We start from the raw sequence: 22,863 nt of genomic DNA, 5'->3' as shown, positions 1-22,863 counted from the left end.
GAGACTAAATTAACATATAAGAAAGATGAAAGGAAGAAGAGAAAAAAACTATGACAAGGCAAAGTATTATATGGCACTGTGTTAAATAACTAGTAGGCAAAGCAGATAATAACAATAAAAAATAGTTGCAGCTCCGGTTGAAATGACAGGTTAGGGTCAGATAACAAGATCTGGCAATGGCTAAGAGCAGGAAAGTTGCAGAAAGAGGCAGAGGGGCTAATTCTCAGTGGAGAAGATCAAACATTGAAAACAAATGCATATAAAGCCAGAATTGGAAAGACAGCAACAGATAGCAAATGTTGCCTCCGTAAAGAAGTTGAAGAAGCAACAGGCCACCTAGTTGCTGCAAGAAGATTGCATAGACTAATTACAAACAATGGCATTCTCTATTGATGGATTGGTAAAAATGTTTATGATTCAACTGAAATTGGAGATTCTGCCTGTAATTCAAGCTTTGCATCTACTGATTTTCTTGGCTAGGGCTGTTATTTGTTGCTTTATTATTTCCAGTGCTTTTTTGATCTTGTCTCTAGATCAGGCCCAACCATTTTCCCTGGGTCACATCTGGCTTGCAGCATTGGCATCAGCATTGGAGGGCAGGGGTGTCAGCAGCATTGGGGACAGAATGGCATCAGTGGAGAGAGCGGGCGGTTGATGCAGCATCAGTGGGGAGGCAGCAGGGCATCATTGTCCCTCCACAACAGTTCCAGTTTCTCATATGGCTCCTTGGGAAAATTAATTGCCCACCTCTGCACTAGGTCATATTTCTTGATTAGGTATCAGTCTTGGTCTTCAGTTTCTTTTCTTCCATCTGTTTTAATTTTCTTGCACCTGATCTTAGTACTTTGATCTTATTTTCCAACTCAACATTCCATTTTGCTGATGCACTGTTTGGTTTATTTCTGCATCCAAGATCTTTAGTTATAATTGCATCTATGCTGTGTATCAGTTGTTTTGTTTCTTGAAATGAGTTGGTACCTATCTTTGATATAATTTTGGGATCATTTAATACTTGTTCAGGGAGAGTCATTTGATGTATTGGTTAAGAGATTAGGATATAAACCAGAAGAGTCTTGAGTTCTAGTCTCACCTTGGGCATAAAGCCAGATGGGTGATCTTAGGCCAGTCACTTTCTCTCAGGAAGGAGGAAAAACCTTGCCAAGCAACCTGCACGGACTTGTTCAGGCAGTCTCTGAGAATCAGGCATGATTGAATTGAAAAAAAAAAACCCTTTGGCTAGCTGTTTGTAACAAGCTTCAGAGCAATTATTTATTTCCAGTCTTTGTATATTTGCAACGGGTAAGCAACTTTTCTTCCAGTAGTCCTGCAGCTGCTTACTCTGGTTGTTCAGCCCCCAGTTGTGAGTCCTGTAACCCACTTACCACTAGATGTGCAGGAATTCCAACACTTAGTGCTAGCCTTGTTAAGCCAGGCAATAACTGATCTGGTTGACAAAATCAGTCCATAATGTAAAGGCAGCTTTAGTTGGAACAGCTTATATTCTTATGACAATATCTATAAAATTATTAATCAGCGGTGTCTTCCTAACCTAGTTCCTTGGGAAAGATTTGATAGTTAGACAAAAATATCAATCTACCATAAATATCTGGCTGACTTTGTGACCAACCATAATGATAAAATTTTATGCTGCCAGACTCCCAGAGATTCTGGGTGGTTTATTAATTGTTTGAAAACCTATTAAGTCAAGAAAAGAACACAAAACAAAAAAGATGGCAGAAACAACAAACCCAGATGGGAACAAAGAAAAAGAAGAAAAGCGGGCTTCAATGACAGTAAGACTGGTTCTGGGCAAAGAACCAGTCAGATTCTTGATTAAATGTAATCAAACAGACTAGGATTAAAAAATATTGACAATGCAAATGTTCAAGTTCAGTTATTTTTCCATAATGTTTTTGCATATAATGGCAAACTCAGGATACTAGTTTTTCTCTCTTACAGATCATGTCCAATATATCCAGATTTGTAAATCTTACTAGAGCAGTAAATCTTACTAGAACAATTAAATAATAATTGTTTCTTGAACAGTTCTAAAAAGCCTCCACAATTTCCTTTGAATTCTTAGCTATATATTAAAAGTATTGTAATTGTACTTATTAATGCTGTAAGAAAAAATGGGTGATATGCAGGGAAGCACATAACAATCCTAAAATTTAGGGTGATTGCTAAGTACTTAAATTTTTAACATGAAGACAGTGTAACAAATAGAAACTATAGAAAAGAAGAAAGGGAAAAAAATCAATTGGGAATCTTGCTCACTTGAGGTTGGATTTTGCCCTCTATTAAGGAATTCATGGGCGAAGAAGAAATGAGATGGCTACAGTTTACCAATCTAGAATTCTGTTCCATTGCTCTGTTTCAAAGTTCACACTCTCAAAGTTCACACTCTCATTTGGTTCTTTACGCATGGTCCGTTTATAAAACCAATAATAAAGTTCAAAAGGGACCTTTAATTTCATCATTTTATGTTAAGATTCTAAAATAAAATAAAGTTAGCATTTGTTCAGGCTAGTATTGAAAAAAGAAATTGTCTTGACAGTGCAAAAAGGAAAAGGAAAAAGAGGTTGTTGGCTCATGTCTACAGTACTGGGTTAAGTGCAAGTGGGGAAACGTTCTTAGTTGTCCCATCCAGATATCCATGGCAGTGACATGTTAAGAAACCAAGATATTTAGATTTTGCTCCTGTACTGGTTTCTCTTAAGGGTTTCCTTCATGCTAATTTAAATTTTTAGTAAATTCAAAAACTCAAAAATAATTGGCACCATTATTTTATAGGTGAAGGACTTGATTTGACCTTAATTTCTGAAAACCATATGGAAGGCCATATTTCAAATTTGTGCTTATTTTGCTATTTTCTTGATAGGAGAGATCTTCTGTGGCCTGAAGCGCTACAGGTACTAGATTTATCTAAGCATGCAGTTGCCTTGGACAAACTGTAACTTTCCAGAAGAGGTGAATTGACAATGTTTTCAATGAAATGCTTAGTACTGATGAATGTACTATTTGTCTTGGTGGATGCAATTGTCTCTGTAGGCATGGATTGGTACAAATATGAGGCTTCTTTCAGAAAAGAACAGCCTCTCTGTTTCTAATGTTAATTACTGCTGTCCTTACTGTGCTAATTGCAACTGTTTTGTTAAAGGGTATCCTACCAGACTCTATAAATATAGTTTGGAACAGAGATTTTGGTAAATGTTATTTGAGCTGATAGAAGTGGTAAAAAGTTCCCAATGTTGAAACATCTTTAAAAAGAGCAGAACAGACATTCTTTTTGGAGTACTCACAATATTGAGTACTGCGTTTTATTTTTTTGTTCAGTTTATTTGTCAGTTCAGCATAATATGATGATTCTTTTGATTAAGATTTAGTGGATTTTGAGTTCTTTCTAAATCCTTAGTCAAACCCAGGGGTGTCGAACTTGTGGCCTGCGGGCTGGATGCATCATGTGCTGACCCTGCCCCCGCCCAGTTTATGAAGGGGAAAAAAGTCCTTATATGTCATGTGATGCTGCCGTGATGACATGAGTTTGACACTCCTGGTTTAACCTCTTAAGTAAAATAAGCAATTATTTTTTTTATTGAGCTTCAGAACCTATGTTACTTATCCACATTTAACCTAGACACACAAAAGCCTGCTAGTATGACATTGACTTCTGTCCACAAAACCCAAAACATATTTTTATATTTTAAAGGTTTAGAAAATATGAAGCTTTCTTATAAAGACTGTATAAAATCATGTTTGAATTATTAGTTATATAATATGTTTTACATTCATTTAATCATTTCAATAAAGTTGCCTAAAGGTATATTCTGTAAGTATTCTATTTAAGTAAAATCTCTTTTGGGGTGACTTTCTTATCATTTCATGGACATATCCATGCTGCTTTTTTGGAAGCAATATGAAAGTGTTGGCATTGCCTTCATTTGTGAAAAATTTCCACAATGTCTTCAATCTGGTATTCCCTTGAGATCTTCCCTTGAAATACTAATTAGAGCCAGTCACCCTTTGTTTCTGAGCCCAGGCAAGTCTACTGAGATGTTGCATCTTCTGAGACATTATTTCATGTACTGCTTGCTTAATTAGTCAATTAAGGATTGCCCTTTCAGAGGAACTGCTTTATTTTTGTTTCTTCTTATATTGCATTACTCTACCTGCCTTGCTACTCTTTTATTAGGTTTTGTTCACTTTGATTCTTATGTCTTGATCTATTTCAGAATGTCTGAATTTACTTCTGAATTTATGTCTGAATTCTCCAGAAGTAAGGCCTGATTGTTATCCAGACCAAAGAATTTATCTTTATAAGATGAATAGCTGTTATTTTGCTAAAGAATAAAAAATAATTAGAACTTTTTTATACATAGAAAAGGACTTCTGGAGCCAGAAACTAGTCTCTAACTCTTATACCACTATATCTGACAAAGGACTGAATTCAATTTTAAGGCAAAAATAGACTTTAATGTAGTTGTATTCAGAATCGAATTATTTAACATGTTCCAATCAAGGATTGAACCATACACAGAACAGGCAAAGTCCAGGAAGGAATTTGCGTTTCATATGGACATAGTCATAAAACATGTGTTCCAGGTACTGGTATTCTGAAATAAGGACAATTTTAAAAAAAGATATTAGAGTTTGTATACAGTATGCAATAACTAGGTGGACAAAAGAAAGGCATGGGAAAATAGAGGGATGGGTGAATGTGAGTAGGTTGGGTAGATGCAGCAGCAGAGCAGTGTGTGAATAAGGAGAGGCAAAAGAAAAGGAAGGTGTGGACATACCCAGGTATGAAGTGGACAGCCAGATGGATATGGTGCATTTGATTCCAAGTACATCAGTGCCACAGCGATGTACAGCAAAGATTAAAGAGGGAGTAGGAAAATTGAGTGAGGGGCAGTTGTACAAGCCTACCTTGCAGAGGAAGTGATGGAAGAAGGGTGAGATTCAGTAGCCTTTCCTTCTCACCTGGTAAGTGTCTTCTGGATTTGCCTTGGCCAACAGCGCAAAAGTTCCAGGTTCCACTTCAGCTGAAGAATGACTTCACTTGGAATGATCCAGCTGGACCACCTAGCCATAGTGTCCCATTAATGGGACAAAACATATTCTTCATTTAATATGTTTCTAATTTAGAGCTGATATTGCTGAGATGTTAAAGACAATATTTCAGGAATAATTTAAATCATAATGGTGCTCATTAAATCATTATGCTGACCTAAAAATACATGTTGTTAGCCTTTTAAAAATACATGAGAGAAGCTGCCACTTTAGTTTGCTGTTTCAGTAAAACTTACCTAATATTTTTGCATCTTAGTTTTTGCCATTTCTTATTGATTTCTTTTTCTATGAATCAGTGATACTTTGTTTCGTTTGGTTGCCATTGTTATCAAATTGCTACGCATACATTTTTAGGAGTTATAAGTTGTACACCCAGTTTATCAGAAAATGGTCTCTCTTACATTGTATTATTTCATAGGCAAATAATTGCAGTGTGTTGATTGTGTGCATCTACTAAAATATGTATGTTATAGAGATACAATTAGAGAGAAAAGTATGTTAGATAAAGGTGTGAATAATAATAAAAGTAAATATTTTCCCTTTTGCTGATAGGGAAAGGCAGTGTGATATAAATTTGTATTTGGTTTGACAATACAAAGAGTTGTGTTCTCTGCATATTTAAAATAATCTTTTTATACATAGATTGACAATTATTTGATCCAGAGTAGTTAGAATTTCTACCTGTTACTAATGTATATTTTCTTTTACTAATTATTTATGCTTGCTTTTTAGACACCAGAAGAAATATCTCATCATCTTCAGAACATAGTGTATTTTGGCAAACACATCATGAAGCACTTTTTTGGGGAGAAATATGTTCATCATGGGGTAATTATTATTTTATAAGTTTTTTAAATAAGCAGAATTTTTCTTTCTTTCAATGCTTTATAACCTCAGGTGATTGATTTTGAGACAAAGAAAAAAATATGTTGTTTAACTTCTATTCAGATCACATATATAGAAGAAGGAGCAGTGCCCAAAGCATCTATTGTATACATTCAGAATAATTGCCCTAAGTTTCTTGCGGTAGCAAGAGGAGGAGTGCTTGAATGTGGCTTTCCATGATTCTGCCATTGATCCTTTTTTAAGGAATGGGGTAGAAATTGTACATGATAAACTTTTTAAAAATATTGAGATTGTGGGTCATGAAATGTTTGGGTGAAAACATTTTGTGAATAAAAATATTACCTGTATCCTACTACCACATGAAAAGGTGTAAGATGTAAATAAAATATTATTGAAATATAAATAAAAAACCATCAACCATGTAATTCATAAGAGCAGAATTCAAAGGACAAGAATGCAGGCTTACCGTATATATTTCCCTCATTATCTTAATATTCATTTATACTGTACTTTCTACCAAGATATACATTTAAAGCTACTAACACAATAGAAGTAAAATAAAAACAAATCTTTCAAGCAAATACTTTTAGAACATTAAAATGTAGGACAGATATTCCTTGGCTTATGTCCGTTCATTCAATGACTGTTCAAAGTTACAGTGATGCCGAAAAAAATGGACATACAACTGGTCCTTAAATTGCAGCACTCCCATGGCGATGCGATTGCAATCTGGATGTTTATGTGCCTAGCTCACAATTACACAGCCTGCACTACCTTCCCATGATATAAGTACAGCCTGTGCCAGTCCTCTTAGACCCTGTCTCGGCCTCTCCTTCACCGTCTTGCAGTATCCCCATGTTCCTTACCCAGCACTCCCAACACCGTCTGTTTAAAGACCTGCACCTTTTGGGATTACAAGGCAACCGGGGCTTCTCTGGATTGCCATTACTAATCACATAATGTCACATTTTATTATCACTTCATTAAGTTAACCTCCCAGATTTCCTTATCTGTCTTTGACTTAGAGCATGTTTTTCTTTTCACCAGACTAACCTTGATTTTATTTTTCTAATTCATTATTAACATCAGATAAAAATCAACTCTATCCAACATATAAATATATTCTTGAAGGTATTATAAAGTTGATTTCTTTAAAAAAGAAATCTTCAAAAAGCTGCTTATTAAATATTATCAAAAAGGAAACAAATACAGGAAACTTATTTAAAGTTCACATTTGCTTAAAAAGACACCCTCCTGTGCCACTGCCAGGAAAGGGAGAGGAATTAGGGGACACCTTCTCTAGTCTTGTCCTTTAATTGGAAAGTTGAGTTTGGATGATTCATGCATTTAGTCTGCTTGCTCTTAACTGATAAACTTGAGAAGCTAAATATTTTTCAAATTTTGATTGGTTTTGAAATTGTGACCACATAAATATTTAGTAATGAGAGATGAGAGACAGATACAATAATGTTTAGTGTACAAGAAGCATTGGAATCAGGAATTACTCCCAAAATTATTAGATATTACTAAGAATATTACGTAATTGAAGGAGTTTTTGTGTTCCTTTTCTAGGGAGAGTTTGGCAAACATTATTATTCAAAGCTGACTATTGAGCTGAACACTGAACTTTAAGGCAGCATTCTCCCCTTTTCTTTCCCCTTTTCACCCAAGGTTCCTCAAGGCATGTTTACTCGGCAATCATCTTTATTTGAAAATAGCGTCATCTTGCTATGTGCACACACACACACAATCCCCCATAATCATATTTTATTATATAGTTTTTAAATTGTTTTACAGGGCAGACAATTATTACTGACTGATATAAAGAATAACTTCAGTTGAATCTGGCAAAATTCAACTGATAGAGAGGGGAAAGGAGGGAGGGATGGAGAGAGAGAGAGAGAGAAGATTGCTGGTTGCTGCTGTCTCATTTAAAGTTCTATCATGCACAATGCTAGTGTTATTCTCAGTTTTTACTCTCAGGAGCAAAAAAATAGTCGTAAGTGCACATATTGGTTGGAAAATGATTTTTATGCTACTGTTTACTACATGTTATTACCATTGTATTTGTGAACAATCATTATCCAAGTCAGTTGTTAAATGGGGATTATCTTTATTACATGGCTTACATATAGCAATAGGAATTATCATCAGTATAATAAAAAATATTTAAACATCATTTAAATCTTTTAGGAAGTTGTCCAGCTGTCTTTGGACTTTGTGAAACAACTTTGCTTAAAGATCCAGGCAGAGAGGCCAGGTAAGAAATAAAAATAATGGCACAGCTATCTGAACATAAAGTTGAAACAGTATTTTCTGAAACTTGACTAATCTCAACTCATGTGCAAGTTGATTCAGTTTTCTTAAAAAAAGTACAGAAATGTGGTTTGCCCTTGTCTTCTTGGTTTTTTTCCCGAATTTCCCAATCTTGTTTATTGCCCTGTTATTCCCTTGAAATCTTCCATACAAGGATTATTACTACTGCTGAATAAAAATAAGAAAATTAGCTTTATTTAGATTATAACCACATGATTCTTGTTTTGTGTTTATCACCCCAAATTTTAATGCTGTAATTACATCATGTGACAAACAGATCTTATGGAATTAATTTTTCAGTTATTAAAATAAACATTGGTGTTGCTTCAGTACAGGTAGTCCTCAACTTACAGCCATTCTTGTAGCAACTGTTCAAAATTACAATGGCACTGAAAGAAGTGTCTTACCCCCAGCCCTTGCAGTTAATGACCATTGCAGCATCTTTGTGGTCAGCTGATCAAAATTGACAACTGACATGTACTTACAATGGTTACATGTGATTGCCACTTGCAACCTTTCCAGCCAGCTTCCAACAAGTAAAGACAATGGTGGAAGCCACATTCACTTAATGACCATGTGATTCACTTAACAACTGTAGAGATTAGCTTAATCATAGCAAAAATTGACATAAAATTGGACATGACACACTTAAGAATCAGCTTGCTTAGCAATGGAAATTGTAGTCTCAATTGTGGTCATAAGTCAAGGACTACCTGTAATCTTTTCGTACAGTGGAGCTAAACAAACTGAGATTTCAGAATTATATATTGCCTTCTGAAAGTCAGTTCTTGAATCCCCCCAGAAATTTATTTATTTATTTATTGAATTTATTGCCTCCTATTCACCCATGACGACTTGAGGCGGCTTACATAATATATTAGATACATTAGATAAATATAAATTGCTAACAAATTTTAGTTAATGTGTTATATGGAGCAATAAGATAGGTTATATTTAGTATAATTTTAATTCAACCCATGTTGAATTATGCCAAATTTAACCTTTGTTCTCAAGCTACATTTTTGGAGTTTGCCCCTATAATGCTTCTTAGCTACCAAATATGTTTCTGAAAATGCTTGTGTAGCTTGATCTATTAGTATGTGTTTGCGTGTGTGTTTGTGTGTGTATACACACACACACACACATACACGCACACACCTATATATATTGGCTTCTCTTTTCCCCCCCGTCCCTCATTTCTTGTTGGAATTGGATTTTCTATTGTTATTGAGTGTTGAACACATAATTAACTTGGACACAAATACATTAAAGTTGTAATTGTGAATATATACTTACAGATTCCTCAGACATAAAAGTCTCTATTCTTTTAGAGTTTTCAGGTGGTATCTATGGAAAGTTATTCGGGACAATAAAAGCAGGTTAGGCCATCAAATGCATAACTAGTACATTTCCTCTCTCAAAATAACTTGCCCTTTTAAAAGAGAAAAATGTAGAAGTATAATGGTATATTGTTTGATGCTAAAGCCGGTTCAACTAGTATTTGGTTGCAAAATAATAATAAAAATCTCACACAGGCTTTGCTGCAACAGGAAGCACATCTCTTAAATATTTTCCCCAAAGTTGAGTCAAATTTTTCTTTTAGTTAATGGGGTATAATTTATTTATCCTATTATATTTTTGGATGAATAATTAACATCTCTTACATCTAATACATTGCATATTTGATGCTATGTATGGCATAGATTATTTTTTATTTCTGCTTTTACATTAAGTAGACACCTTTCTCCAGCATAGTATAAACCAAGGTCTCTCCTGACTTGAGTTAGATTGTGGGAAAATAAACATGTCCATATCGGTTGTGGTATCAATATGGAAGTGACCTACCACTGCCTTCTTTCTGATTTTCCCCCCAGCTTGCCTATAAATGTATGATTTCCTGATCTTCCATCCCAGACTTAATCAGGGCTGAGTTAATTAATCATTTAAATTTTTACGAATCATCCAAGATTGATTAGAAGATGCTTTTTTACTTTTGAAACAGGTTGATAATTCAAACCTTCTTGACCCTTAAGCCTGGCTAGAGTGCAGCCAAATTTCATATCATGATTCCAAATCCAAAGTAATTTTTAAGATCTTTTATTTTTCAAATAATTACTTCAGATAATTTTTAGCACAATTGCTACATAGATGCTGGATCACTTGTATAATTGAACAAAACCATATCCAATTACTTTTCTCCAAGAGTAACTTACAATTTTTATTGAACATTTTTACATGAATAAAATGCAACTATGAAAACATGAATAAAGAATAAACTGGGAAAGATAAAAGAAAAAAAAAGTATAAAAAGCAATACAGATAAAGAAGAAACAAAACAAAAAGATAATTAAAGAAATGACTTCTGATCTTCAGTGCAACATACTATCCTTCTTCCCTTTCTAAGATTACTTTGCAAAGATCCCTTGTACCCCATTTTCAGCCCTTTTTAATTTACAAATCCACAAATTACTCTTTTTTTCCATTTTCAACAAAAAGTCCATAAAGGGGTCTAGTCTTTTATAAAAGTATCTAAATTTATCTCGATCAAACAAATCAGCTGTATTGTCTTCACAGTCCATTCTTCCATTGCTTTTAGGAAACATTTCAGACGTGCATTTTAAAATGCAATAATATGCTTATGGTAAAATGCAAATAGCATTCAACTTAGAAAGGCATTTGATTGAAATTTGTTTTGGCAATTTGGGCAAGGTAATAAAAATAATTAGTCTCCTGTATTGAATAGCATGGAAAGTTTATGTGTGTTGAACACAATAGTAGGTTCTGTGTTTGTATTCCACCCTTCCTTCCTTGAAAGAGTTCAAAGCAGAAGTTACATACTCTCAACTATTTCTATGAGTCTGTGCTTATTTGGTAATTTGTGGAGATTTCATTGTGGGTTTCTCATGACACTACTAACTACAGAACGTTTTTTTTTTTTCTCAAAAAAAATTAAATGCCAATGGCTTATTGTTTTTTAGCTCTTTTAAAACTATCAAGAGAAGAATGACATTTGCCATACTTTCTAAAAATATTTCTCAGTTAATATGCTTTTATTTGGTATAGCCTGATTCCTTGTAGGGATTTGACTGATCATAGAAAATGGTATTAAAGAGAAGAATTCTGTTAGTATAAATGGAAGGGCAGGCCTGAGAGCCATTCAGATTAACTGTATGAATGAAGGAGTAATTGATGGTTGTGTGTTTATTTGTAGAGCTCAAAAAGATGGAATATTAAACATGGGTATAAGCAGTTACTTCTTTTTCTTTAGAATCACGCTGTGATAAAGAAATGGATGTTCTTAGTGGTTATGCTTTGTGCCTTCCTAATCTCACCAGGATGCATTTTGTTGAACATCGTCCTAAACTTTGTATAGAAATTAAGGTGAGTACATCAAGAATTCAATTCAACCAATACTTTGGGTTTACATTGTTGCTGTTATACCAGTTTCATTTTATTAGCAAAATGAATGAAATGTTAAACAATGTAGAAACTTAATTTCAGTGTTTTGTTTCCATTAGAGGAAGTAACTATAAAAGATGAAATGGCATTTTGCAACTTCTTTAAAACCATAGAAAGTTTTGAAGCTCATTTTAATTAGGCATAATTATTTAAAATAGAACTATAATATAGGACACTTTGCATACCCTGATCCTGATGGCTACTTCTTACAAAGGAGATAGAATGAAACAGTGTTGTTAGAGTGATTTTGTTCCAGTATTCCTCCTTGATGACATCAAATACATAGAAATTCTTCTTTTTGGGTGGCATTTATGCAGATTTAAATGTTTGAAAATTTGAACAGTTAAAAGTGTTACAGCCATTTAGATTTATGCCAAATAAGTAATACTTCTAGGAATGTATCGATCATTTTGTAACAAGTATAAAATAAATATTTCTGCTCTTTGTATGTATTAGGGATAACAAATTTGTGTACTGGTTTTTATAACAGTTCACTGAAAGGCTGAACAATCCTAACCCTAACCCTCCTAACCTTAACCCTTATGTTATTGGAAGTGCATAGTGGGGTTGGTATTACTTTTAAATACAAAGCAAAGATGTCCTAAATTTTAAACTGCATTTTTTCTTGCAGCCAAAATGCGGATTTCTCCCCTTTTCCAGTCATGTTTCACAAGATATAAAATATAAAGTTTGTCGTTACTGCATGCACCAGCATCTAAAGGTAATGTAAAGCTTAAGTGAATTGTAAGCTTTTGATATCAGAGTGGAATTAATACTCCATTTGAATATGGCGATTATAAGTCAAAACGCATTTTCCAGTTGGGAAGCCCTTTTTATTTACATTAATCTACCCTGTCATATAGATAGAGGGAAATGCTTTTGTTGGGAAAAGTGTGAAGAAGCAGAATGTTAGAAATTGTAACTTTCTTAAACTGGGAGGACAGGGAAACAAAAGGCATGAGTGGAAATGTCTGGAGATGTTGATGAACTCCCAGCTTGAACAGTTTTGGAAATTAAATTAATGGAAATTCGAGAAATAAATTAATGCATATTTAGGAAGTCATGCGTTCTGTTTGTCAACAGGTAGCAAAAGGAAAATGGAAACATCTAAGTAAATATTGTCCGCTAGATCTGTTTTCAGGGTAAGAAAGTATATATCTTATTTTTATGTATATTTCCTTCATTAAGCTTGTGTTATTCTTGCTACTTACTTTGAAGAGTTAGCTGCTATATGAAATTTTAACAACTTTATTTGTAATACAGAAAGTTTCAGTCTTAATCACAGAGCTGCATGATATATTCAATTAAAGTTATGAAAAGAAGCTAAAGTACAAGTTGGAAAAATAATTGGAATAATTTTCAGGGAAAAAATGTGGAAAATTTGGGTCTTACAAATAGCTTCTAAGTAGAACTGTCTTAAGGATTAGAGTGGAGAATAGTTCCAGTCATAAGATTATAGAGTTAGAAATAAAATACGTGTTTGAATAAAATAAAAGATGTGTTTGAAAGTAGATCAGATAAATCAGAATGAACAAGTTTACTCTAGTAAATGTTTTTTATATTTTAGAAATAAACAGCGAATGAACTTCGCCTTGAGAAACCTATTATATGAAGCACAGAATAATTTAAAAATATTTAAGGTAAGATGCTTTAAATTTTTCAATAAAGCTTTTGTTCTTCATCCAGCCTATTTCCTTTATTATTTTTGTTCTAGTGTGCTTAATTAGGAAGCAGATTCTGAAGGTCCAAGCTCCAAACTCCATGATTCAAATAAAACAGCAACCAACACTTTGCTTACTGAGCAAATTACTTATACTGATGTTGTTTGAAATAATCCTTTTCCCTTTTTTATGTTCTGAAAATAATTCAGAAATATGATTAATGAAGATAATTTGGAAGTTTAAAGTAGAGAAATGTTATAGAAGAGGAAGAGTGAATTGAGTCTGCAATTTTGGACAGAAGTATAAAAAATGATAGATCTAGTTGAGAGTTATGAAGCTCATTTCAGAAAGCATACACTAGTTAGAAGCTGTAAGAAGCATACATTTCTGGAAGTCTATGTGTCCATTTGTAACAGTCTTGGATTAAAGTTAAGCAAGGATCAGTTACAGCATGTTAGCATTTCTGTAATCCTTCAGAAGACACAGAGGTCAAAGATTAGACATACCAGGGTTCTTCTTTGTTTTGTTTTATAAAGAAATACTACAAGAATCTAAGTTACATATGCAACATGGTTTCATGTGTTTGAAATTCGGCATTTAGATGCAAGTTGATTACTAGTATAACCAGCCTTTTCATCCCAGTTGATCCTGTCTCTCTACTACAATTTGTGTGGCCTGATTTGTTAGGGTTGAATATGGTCTAGCTGCCATTATCTTCTGCTGTGGAAGGCTGGGGTCTACAAAGTATCACTGTGCTTCTTTGATAGAGTAATTCCCTCCTGCCAATTTTTTTTCAAGGTTTTCAGGGTCCTGCTTCATTCTCCTTTCACTTTCCTTCCGTCTTTCAGATCAGTTTCAGTCCCGCAACTTCTGTGCTATTCTTCAACCCAGCTATGTTGGTAGCAATAGCAATAGCATTTGGGCTTATATACTGCCCCATAGTGCATTACAGCACTCTCTGGGCAGTTTACAATATTTGCATATTTCCCCCAACAGTCTGGCTCCTCATTTTACCAACCTCAGAAAGATGGATCAAACCACTGCTTTTATATCTAATAGTGAATGAATACCTGATGAACATCAGTCTGCATTTCATCTCAAATTATTGCTGGCTGGCAGATCTACATTCATATTTATAAAGTTTTTTTTCATTACCGTATTGGTTGATTTCAGGCTACAGCTCTTAATTATTTTTGTAATTTAAATCTTAATTTTTATATTTAGTATTGGGAGAAAAATATATAGAGACTTTGATAGCTGCTCTTTGCTGTGATCAGGGGAAAAAGAAATATGAGGAAAGCAATGAATTCAGCAGGGTCTTAAAACTTCCTCTCTACTTGTTGCTTTTATTTTCCAAATCATGTATTTATCCTGCTTTAATTTGTCTTGATGATCAAGTAGTTACATAGGGATCTATTATTATTACTAGTTTCCAGCTATGAATTACTCTCAGCTCTCCAGTTGCAAGATGCATTATCACCCACTAATTTTAATTCAGATTGTCCTAACATATGTATATAAGTTTTCCCAGTTTTCCTTTTCAGAATGGCAATATTATCAAAGGCAAGAAGGATTAAATGAACGAAGAGACTAATTAAATCTAGTTTACACCAGCACCATTCATTTTATCTGTTCATTCCTTTCTGTTGTTGGAATCCATTCTTACTTCCACCAAGCCCAAACATTGTTATATATTGTTCTTTAAATTTTTCATTTGTTCTTTAATTTTCTCATTTGTCTTCGATGATCTCATCAACTTTATTCAACCAGGATTCCTCCCCCTTTCTCTGCATATCCATTATATACAGTAATACCTTTCATCATTCCAGGAAGCATTCATTTTCATACTTGCCGCTAATATCAGTCCACATACGTCTATAGCACTCTGTGACATAATTCTTTTCACTCAGTTCCAAACATAATCTTCCATTTAGTTACCATTCATTCTGTTGGAATTGTAATTTATCTTGTAATACTTTTCCTAATGGACTTATGGTTTCTCTTCCTGAAGTTTTATGTTCACCTAAATTCCTTTATTTTTTCCCTTTTGCCACACTATTTCCCCCCAACTTGAGAATATTGGAATATTGTCTGCCATATTCAGAACATTTTATTACTCTTGTATTCTTAACTTTTTCTGATTTTTATCTTAGTAATTGAATCAATCTTTTTTTTTTACTGAACCACAATTCAGTCTGAATTTTTTACTTTCCCCAAAAACTGATGCCATCGTTCACTGGACTGTAACTATGACTCATTTATGATTTTTTAATATAGACAATGCTGTACTTCATTTGTTAGATGGGCTAGATATTGGTATTTGAACACAAATCTTTTTAACATTCATATTTTATTGTGTTTTACTAATCTGGATGAAATGTTAATATATGTTGCTAATCCATGTATGATATGCCATATGCTAAGTAAATAAATACGAATTTATATCTATATATATACAAAGAACAATCTTGATGATAGAAATTCACACTTTGAAATACCTTTTAGCCTTTTCATTCATAATTAAACCTATACCTTTTCTTCAGTGCATGTTAATCATCAACCCTTTCCCCCAAGATTAGACCTTCATTCAAATCTGTTTTTCTCCTTTCTTGTAGTTTCATGAACACACAACATATCTGCATTTTACTTCTTTTTCCTTCATTAATTTATATCCTTTACATTTATTCTTCTTGCATGTTGAGTTGCAAAAAATACACAGTACAATACTAGATCGTTGCCTATAGATATCAAGCTCCAGTACTCATTATGGCTTTGTTCAACCAAGGCTTTCAGATTGAGAAAGAAAATTACCAGCCATAGTCACCATCTGCAGCATATTCTAATAATGGTAAGATCAGGACCAGTTAAGTTTTTCACATACTGGCTAATACACTGTACATTTTTTAAAAAAAAATCTGGTTTTACCCCAAAATAAACTCACATTATTTTATGCAAGCTAGGATCTTATTTTAGAGACTATCTCGCAAGCCAAATTACTGTTCTTTGCATCTCACCTGTGAAGTACAGGGGATATCACCAAAAGGTATAGTTGGGATATCTCATTTACAACAGTTGAATTATTTTTGTTATTATTTTAAAGCATTAATTAACTTATTTTCTGTTACAGAACGGTGAATTAATTTATGGCTGCAAAGATAATGAGGATTCTCCCTCTGATTTGAATGAACTTGCTTGCCACCTGAAACCTTTCTTCTTTCCTTCAAACGGCCTGGTCAGTGGGCCTCATTGTACAAGGACAATTCTGAAAGAGTTGATCCATGTAATAACAACAATTCTACTGAGTAATACAGAAACCTGTAAAGCAGGTGATTTGAAGACAGTTCCCAGCTCACAAGGAAGGAGTTATTGTGAAGCCAGTGCTTTCAGTAAAGAGCTAGGGCGGAATGGTAAGAATTTGTGTGCCTTTTGCTGCAAGATATCTATGTCAGTCTGGCCTTTTCACATCCCAAAATATATTATTTAAAATTTGCTTTGTTTTCAATTTTATACAGAATTTACTTTGCCTGCATTGGTTTGGAACATAAAAACTGGTGGTTTTTTTTTTAAAAGGATCAACTAGTCACTCTAAGATGGCTGGGATACCTTCTAGAGAGAAGGAATTAAACAGAAAGTTAACAAGTAACTGTTTATTATCTCTGGTTAAACTGAACTACTGATGAATACATATTACATAATAGGAATAAGCCTATTCCCTTTTTACAAAAGTAATGTTTTTTACATTTTGTATGGTGTAAAATAAGCTATCCAGCCTCTCAGTGCTATCTTTAGTTAGATTTCCTTTCTATTTTCCTTTGTTACTACTTATGAGTTAGATACTGAACACTACATTGTGACACGCCATTGTTCAAGATATTAATGCATATGTCACTGTAGAAAACCTAAAATGTATTTTAGGCGTCTACTTTTCCAATCCAGAAACACTTAAATTGGTTTCTGTCAACCCAATAAAAGTATTTGTTTCATACTTGGTGCCATATTCGTAATAAAATTATAATATGAAAGAGGTTATTCCATTATGTAAAATGTATTTTCATATACAAATTAGTTAAAGCAAATAGTCTGTTGCTAATTATTCCTTCTTCTGAATAATCAGAGAAAAATTGAGCGCATACAAAATAATGAAATATTACTTTTCTGAGAACATTTCCCACAAATTCTGAATGAACTTATACAATGTTTTACAATTTAGAATGCTATTTAGGATCATTTTTGTAGAACCTTCTCTTGTATAGGGAAAGACCAATACAAATATGATTTCACAGCTTTCTCCTTTGGAAGATTTCTTTCAAACTAGAGCAAGAAACTGAATTGCAGAGCTTCTTTTCCCCATTTTTGAAATCTCTGTAGAAGGATCATCCTGTTTATGCCCTTTGCTGTTTTTGATCAGAGAGATTGATACATCCATTGTAAAAACTGTTTGAAACTTATTCTTTTTAGCTAAAAACAAAATAGAGACCTCTGGCTTGCCAAAGGGATGTCTCCTTTACAAAACACTTCAGGCTCAAATGTTGGATACACTGGATATAGAAGGGGTTTATCCTTTGTACAACAGAGTTGAACAATACTTGGAAGAGTTTCCCAAAGAGAGGTAAGTGATACTAGGTTTCAGATCAGCAAAGTAGTATGGTCAGAGAAGACCTAAGTATGCAGCACCTCTTAAAACAATGGTATAATTCCTCTCAGTCTTAGAGTATGACTTTATACTTAAGAGTTAGTATGTCCCTGTCACCTGGCCCTAAACTGTACTTTCTACAAATATACAGAATCCAACTACAGTATCTCTGTTAAGTCTAAAATTTGTACCCTAAAAATTGGGAAATTATTCAGTAGTTTTGTCATAATAATGAGGATCTGATTTCTCTAATAGCAAAGCAAAAATGGAAATTGCAATTTCTGTCCCAAAATAGCTTTCCCCCAACATATCTGAATAAAAAAACTAGAAAATTTAACTTTTGGGCAGGGCGGTGTCTTCTTCCTTCAGTTTTATTTAATAACTGTCAGAGAAATGTTGCAAAGTGTTTATTATTCTAATTGATTTTAAGAATGAAGTTTTCTGCATTTTTCAAAGAAAATTATGGCTGTCTGCATTTGTTCCCTTCAGATGCAGTTCCTCGAAAGTGAAAACTATTCTTGCTACTTATAAAGATTTTATTTTTCATATGCTCAAATCATATAGGCAATATGCCTGAACTTTAAAGAAAATGAGAAGTGTAGAAGAATATTTTTTCTAATCATCAGTGATATCACAATACAAAATCTTTCTAATTTTTTTAAAATTGCATTTTTGTCTTTGTTTATATGGTTTATTTATTTTGTACAAATTTTATATTATAAATCATTTGGTGCAAATTCATTTATTTAAAATAAGGCCTGGTGACTCTGATGGCTTACAATTTTAAAAATGAAATAGCCTAAGTATACTTTCCAAGAATTTAGAAGTCCTTGGAGTAGAACAGTAGTACATATTTTATGCAGTACTGTGTATATAGAAAGCCTGCATACCCCTGTAAAATTGCCAGGTTTTTGAGATGTCAAAAAATCAGACCAAGATAAATCAATTTTTTCCACCTTTCATATAACATATAAGCTGTACAATTCAATTCAAAAACAAAATGAAATATTTTAGGGGGAAAACAATAATAAGATTTATCTTGGTCTGATTTTTTTGAATTGTAAAAACTTGGCATTTTAACGGTTTGTAGACTTTCTACGTACACTCTACATTATTTTGGGGAACCAATATAATCCATAAACCAGTGGGAGGCATTGGTATATGGAGAAGAAACATGTTAAGAAAATCTAATAGTGGGTTCTTCTTCCTTAAATAGCTCAGTGAGATCTGAGGATATTCGATGAACATGGTATGTTAGCTTATCATTAAATGTGAAAGTAGGGTGGTAAGAACCTTCAACCTTGAAAATAGCATGGCAGGAACTTTTATTGCTGTCATTCGACGCAACAAATAACCTTTTGCAGTCGTCATGTCATTGCAAAATCAAAGGCAAAATATTTATTTTGGAGAGTTCTTAGTTTGCAGTGTTGCTTTCTTCATTGTTTCATGTAATTTTAGGCAGCGGTCACTAGAGGGGACAGTAGCCTCAATTGTCTCACACTTGAACTGTGGGAGCTGTGTTAAAGAAATAGCAACTGAAATAAATTTGTTGCTGTTGTTTCATGATACAGAATCTGGTTTATTTTCAGTTCTGGGACACTGCATTTTACTTTATTTTCTGAATGTATTTATTTTTTAGGAACGTACTACAGATTGATGGGCCTTATAATGAATCATTCTATGAGAAGTTATTAGATCACTCAAGTGAGGATGATGGAACAATAACATATGCATTGACAAAGGTACCTTATTTTGACAAGACAGTTTCAGTTCTTCTAATCAAGTTCTTTACATCAATCATATATCTATATTTTGCATATTTACAATTTCATGTGCAAAAGCATTAAGCTTTTGCTAAAGACACAGGAAGATTAAAATGTAGCATGATGGAACTACTAAAGTTAGTAGCATATATTGTCCTTTGGAAAATAGAAAACAACACAGGATGCCTTGTTGACCTATCATTGTCTACTAACACCAACACCAGTTACCCTCTTCAACAAAATACTGTGGGATAAGGAGGAAGAAATTAAAAGGCCATCTAGGCATCTACTCTTAATTTTGTTTGGTGTGTAATACTTTTATTTCCATTTCAATTTAATCCTGTCCTTGAGTGAGCTTTTATTGCATTTACTTTCAATTGCTGTATACTATTTTGAGAATATACATATATCAAGTAAAATTGAGATAGAAATATGTTTAATAGCCTCTTCACATGAAGCAACATACTTAACTTTTTGCATAAAAACCAGTTTTTTTTTCTCTATCTAGTTTTCCTTAACTGAACTTACAATGTAGTTTTCATATAAATCCTTAAATATGGAAGTAGCTACACATACACACACACACACACACAAATATATACATAGGTATATGTACAGATGTGTGTGGGCATGCAACTGAATAGTGTAGTGGTTAAAGTGACACCCTTTGATGTTGGAGACCAGAGTCCAAATCCCAATAACTCTAACCCTTAAAGCTTCACCTGTTTTGAGAGTGAGAAGAACTACGAGTCATGCCAGCTTGGATGTCACCCAGATTAACCAGGTCCACTGGAAAAGTACCACAGTCTGAAGGAGGAACTAGAGAGGATGTGGAAACTAAACACCAGTGGTCCCAGTGATAGTAGAAGCACTCAGGATTGTCATTCCTAAATGGGGAGAGTAGCTCCAACAGAACCAAGGAACAACATCAGAGCTTTCTATCCAGAAGAATGTAGTGCTAGGAACAGCTAAGATATTGCTCAGAACCTTAAAACTCCCAGGCCTCTGATAGATGATCAGAGATTGAGGATGATACAAACCACCCATAAGGGTGAAAAGGTTTTTTGTGATTAAATAGGTGATAGACAGACAGACAGACAATAGAGATGGATGGATGGATGCAGATTTTTAGTTCTTGTTGCCTGGTAGATGACTATAGACTTGATTTTTGTTACAGGTTCAGCAGTATAGAGTTGCAATGACAGCAAAGGACTGTTCCATAATGATTGTGCTTTCACCTTGTCAACAAGATGAATGGTAATGTCTATGATAAATATTTTATTTTTAAAAACCCAATATTTATCTATCTGCAAGTATCAATTCAGAAAGTGCTGAATTAGCTTACTGCCTATATTTATAATAACCCTCCACACAGGAAAGGTGGAAAGTAAGTAACGTATTACTGCTCACGTCCTTTCCTCCCTGCAATGTAGCAGTATCGCTGTCCTTTCCTCCCTGCAATGTAGCAGTATCGCTGTCCTTTCCTCCCTGCAATGTAGCAATATCGCTGTCCACCTTCTGGGTCTGGGCTGGCACTAGAGTCCCCCATGCTTATGGTTCTAGGGTACTTTAGTCTGCCATCTCTGATTCCAGGGTTAGAGGTACTACAGCAGTTCATAACCTCCATGGCAGCCATTGACCTGGACCAACTAATTCTTGGCCCTACTCACACAGGGTCACACAGGAATATTGGAATTTTGTGAGATTTAGCAATCTTTAGAATGATAGTCATGAAAAACTGCATTAATTTTAGCACATCATAGAAGCCCTGGTTCTTGATGGCTACCATGTTTCAGTCAGCTGACATCTTAAGAGTTGCACAGTGGAAACTCTTCTGAAAAACTTTTGTCCGATATCTGGATAAAAGGTAATGATTCTGCTCTGCAGCTTTTCAAGATGAAATACATAATTTTTGTGTGCAATGTCCAGTTTCACTTAAAGTCAGATGTTTCATTATCCAAACTGGGTAACATTATCAGTGCTAGTAATGATGTTACCTAGTTGGGTTAATCAAATGTCTTCAAGAAAACAACCAAGCTCAGAGAGCACCAAGGACCCCTTGATTTCAACCCTGAGTATAAACATTCTCTTACTGGTATTATTTATAGTCCATTGCATACATAGGTGTAAGTTTTTATATCTCTGTGTAATAATCTGAAGGAAATGGAAGAAATATAAAACTAGAAAGGTTTATCTTCATGTTCATCTTTGATTTAAACACAATCACATTATTGAAAATTAAGATTATATTTATTTCTAGTGTTTATATACTTCATGCTTCCAAGTGGTGTACTAAAAGAGCATCAGTAAAACAATAGTGCATATGTCATAAATGTCAACAGTAAGCATTCATAAGAATTGAGCCATTTGTCTGTCGGAGCCAATAAAAGCAAAACCAGTCAGCCTCCAAGAGCCTTCTATCAAGCTTTCTGAAGGCCATGAGAGTGGGAGTCATCCTTTCCTTGGGAGGGAATAAGACCCTACAATGAGTATCTGCTTTCATGCCCCTTCCTATGAAGCTTCATAGTAAGTAAGAACCTTATTTGGACTGAGTGGACAAAATCTGTCTGGAAAGATAGTCATAAGCCCCCTAGTTTTGAGTCATTTACAGCTTTATACTTGGAGTACACCAGCAGCTAATGTCGGTCTCACAGCAGTGGTGTTATTTTGCAAACATGAGAAGTGCTTGGTTTTTCAGTCTAGTTTGTATTATTGATTCTGCTGTAAATTTTAAAGTCCAGACATTCAAAACATGGAAAGTACCTCTGGAATTGGTGTTAGCAGCCAAGTTGCTTTCTGGGGCTGTAATTATTAATGGTATGTTTTCAAATTGCTAAATTTTGGAAGCACATATGAGTAGAAAAATTGGCATATTTCCTGTCCTGTATAACAGTTGTAGAGATAGTGTCTTTACTTTCCAAAGAATTTTAGAAACAGTCAATTCCAACAATATGGGAAATTCGAAGATATAATTTCAATAATAGATGTAAAGCTGTGTATGTTGCTGTGTTCATGAATGTCTAGGAATAGGTCTTCAGGTTTAGAATATAGATGCATTTATTAGAGAATCAGAATAACTTCCTTTATTCCTAGGTTGTCAGTGACAAAATAAACT

General features: G+C 34.0%; 1 protein-coding gene across 2 annotated transcripts in view; it reads left to right on the top strand.

Annotated features, from left to right (window-relative positions):
- The window catches only part of IPPK (inositol-pentakisphosphate 2-kinase), a 31,168-nt gene that overhangs the window by 4,979 nt on the left and 3,326 nt on the right, over positions 1–22,863 (top strand). Inside the window, exons 3-13 of one of the 2 annotated variants that reach the window (XM_087923970.1) lie at positions 2,882–2,970; positions 5,803–5,898; positions 8,110–8,176; positions 11,501–11,613; positions 12,323–12,412; positions 12,775–12,833; positions 13,259–13,331; positions 16,480–16,759; positions 17,811–17,961; positions 19,625–19,727; positions 20,926–21,005. In XM_087923970.1, the coding sequence (XP_087780096.1) occupies positions 2,932–2,970; positions 5,803–5,898; positions 8,110–8,176; positions 11,501–11,613; positions 12,323–12,412; positions 12,775–12,833; positions 13,259–13,331; positions 16,480–16,759; positions 17,811–17,961; positions 19,625–19,727; positions 20,926–21,005 (1,151 nt within the window). In that variant the 5' untranslated portion in view covers positions 2,882–2,931. The remainder of the gene's footprint in view (positions 1–2,881; positions 2,971–5,802; positions 5,899–8,109; positions 8,177–11,500; positions 11,614–12,322; positions 12,413–12,774; positions 12,834–13,258; positions 13,332–16,479; positions 16,760–17,810; positions 17,962–19,624; positions 19,728–20,925; positions 21,006–22,863) is intronic. The other variant, XM_087923968.1, reaches the window with a different exon arrangement.

Source organism: Pseudonaja textilis, chromosome 2, assembly GCF_049901715.1.
Source record: "Pseudonaja textilis isolate UNSWEBS1 chromosome 2, rPseTex1.2, whole genome shotgun sequence".
Taxonomy (NCBI): Eukaryota; Metazoa; Chordata; class Lepidosauria; order Squamata; family Elapidae; genus Pseudonaja; species Pseudonaja textilis.
This window is presented reverse-complemented; position numbering and strand designations above follow the sequence as displayed.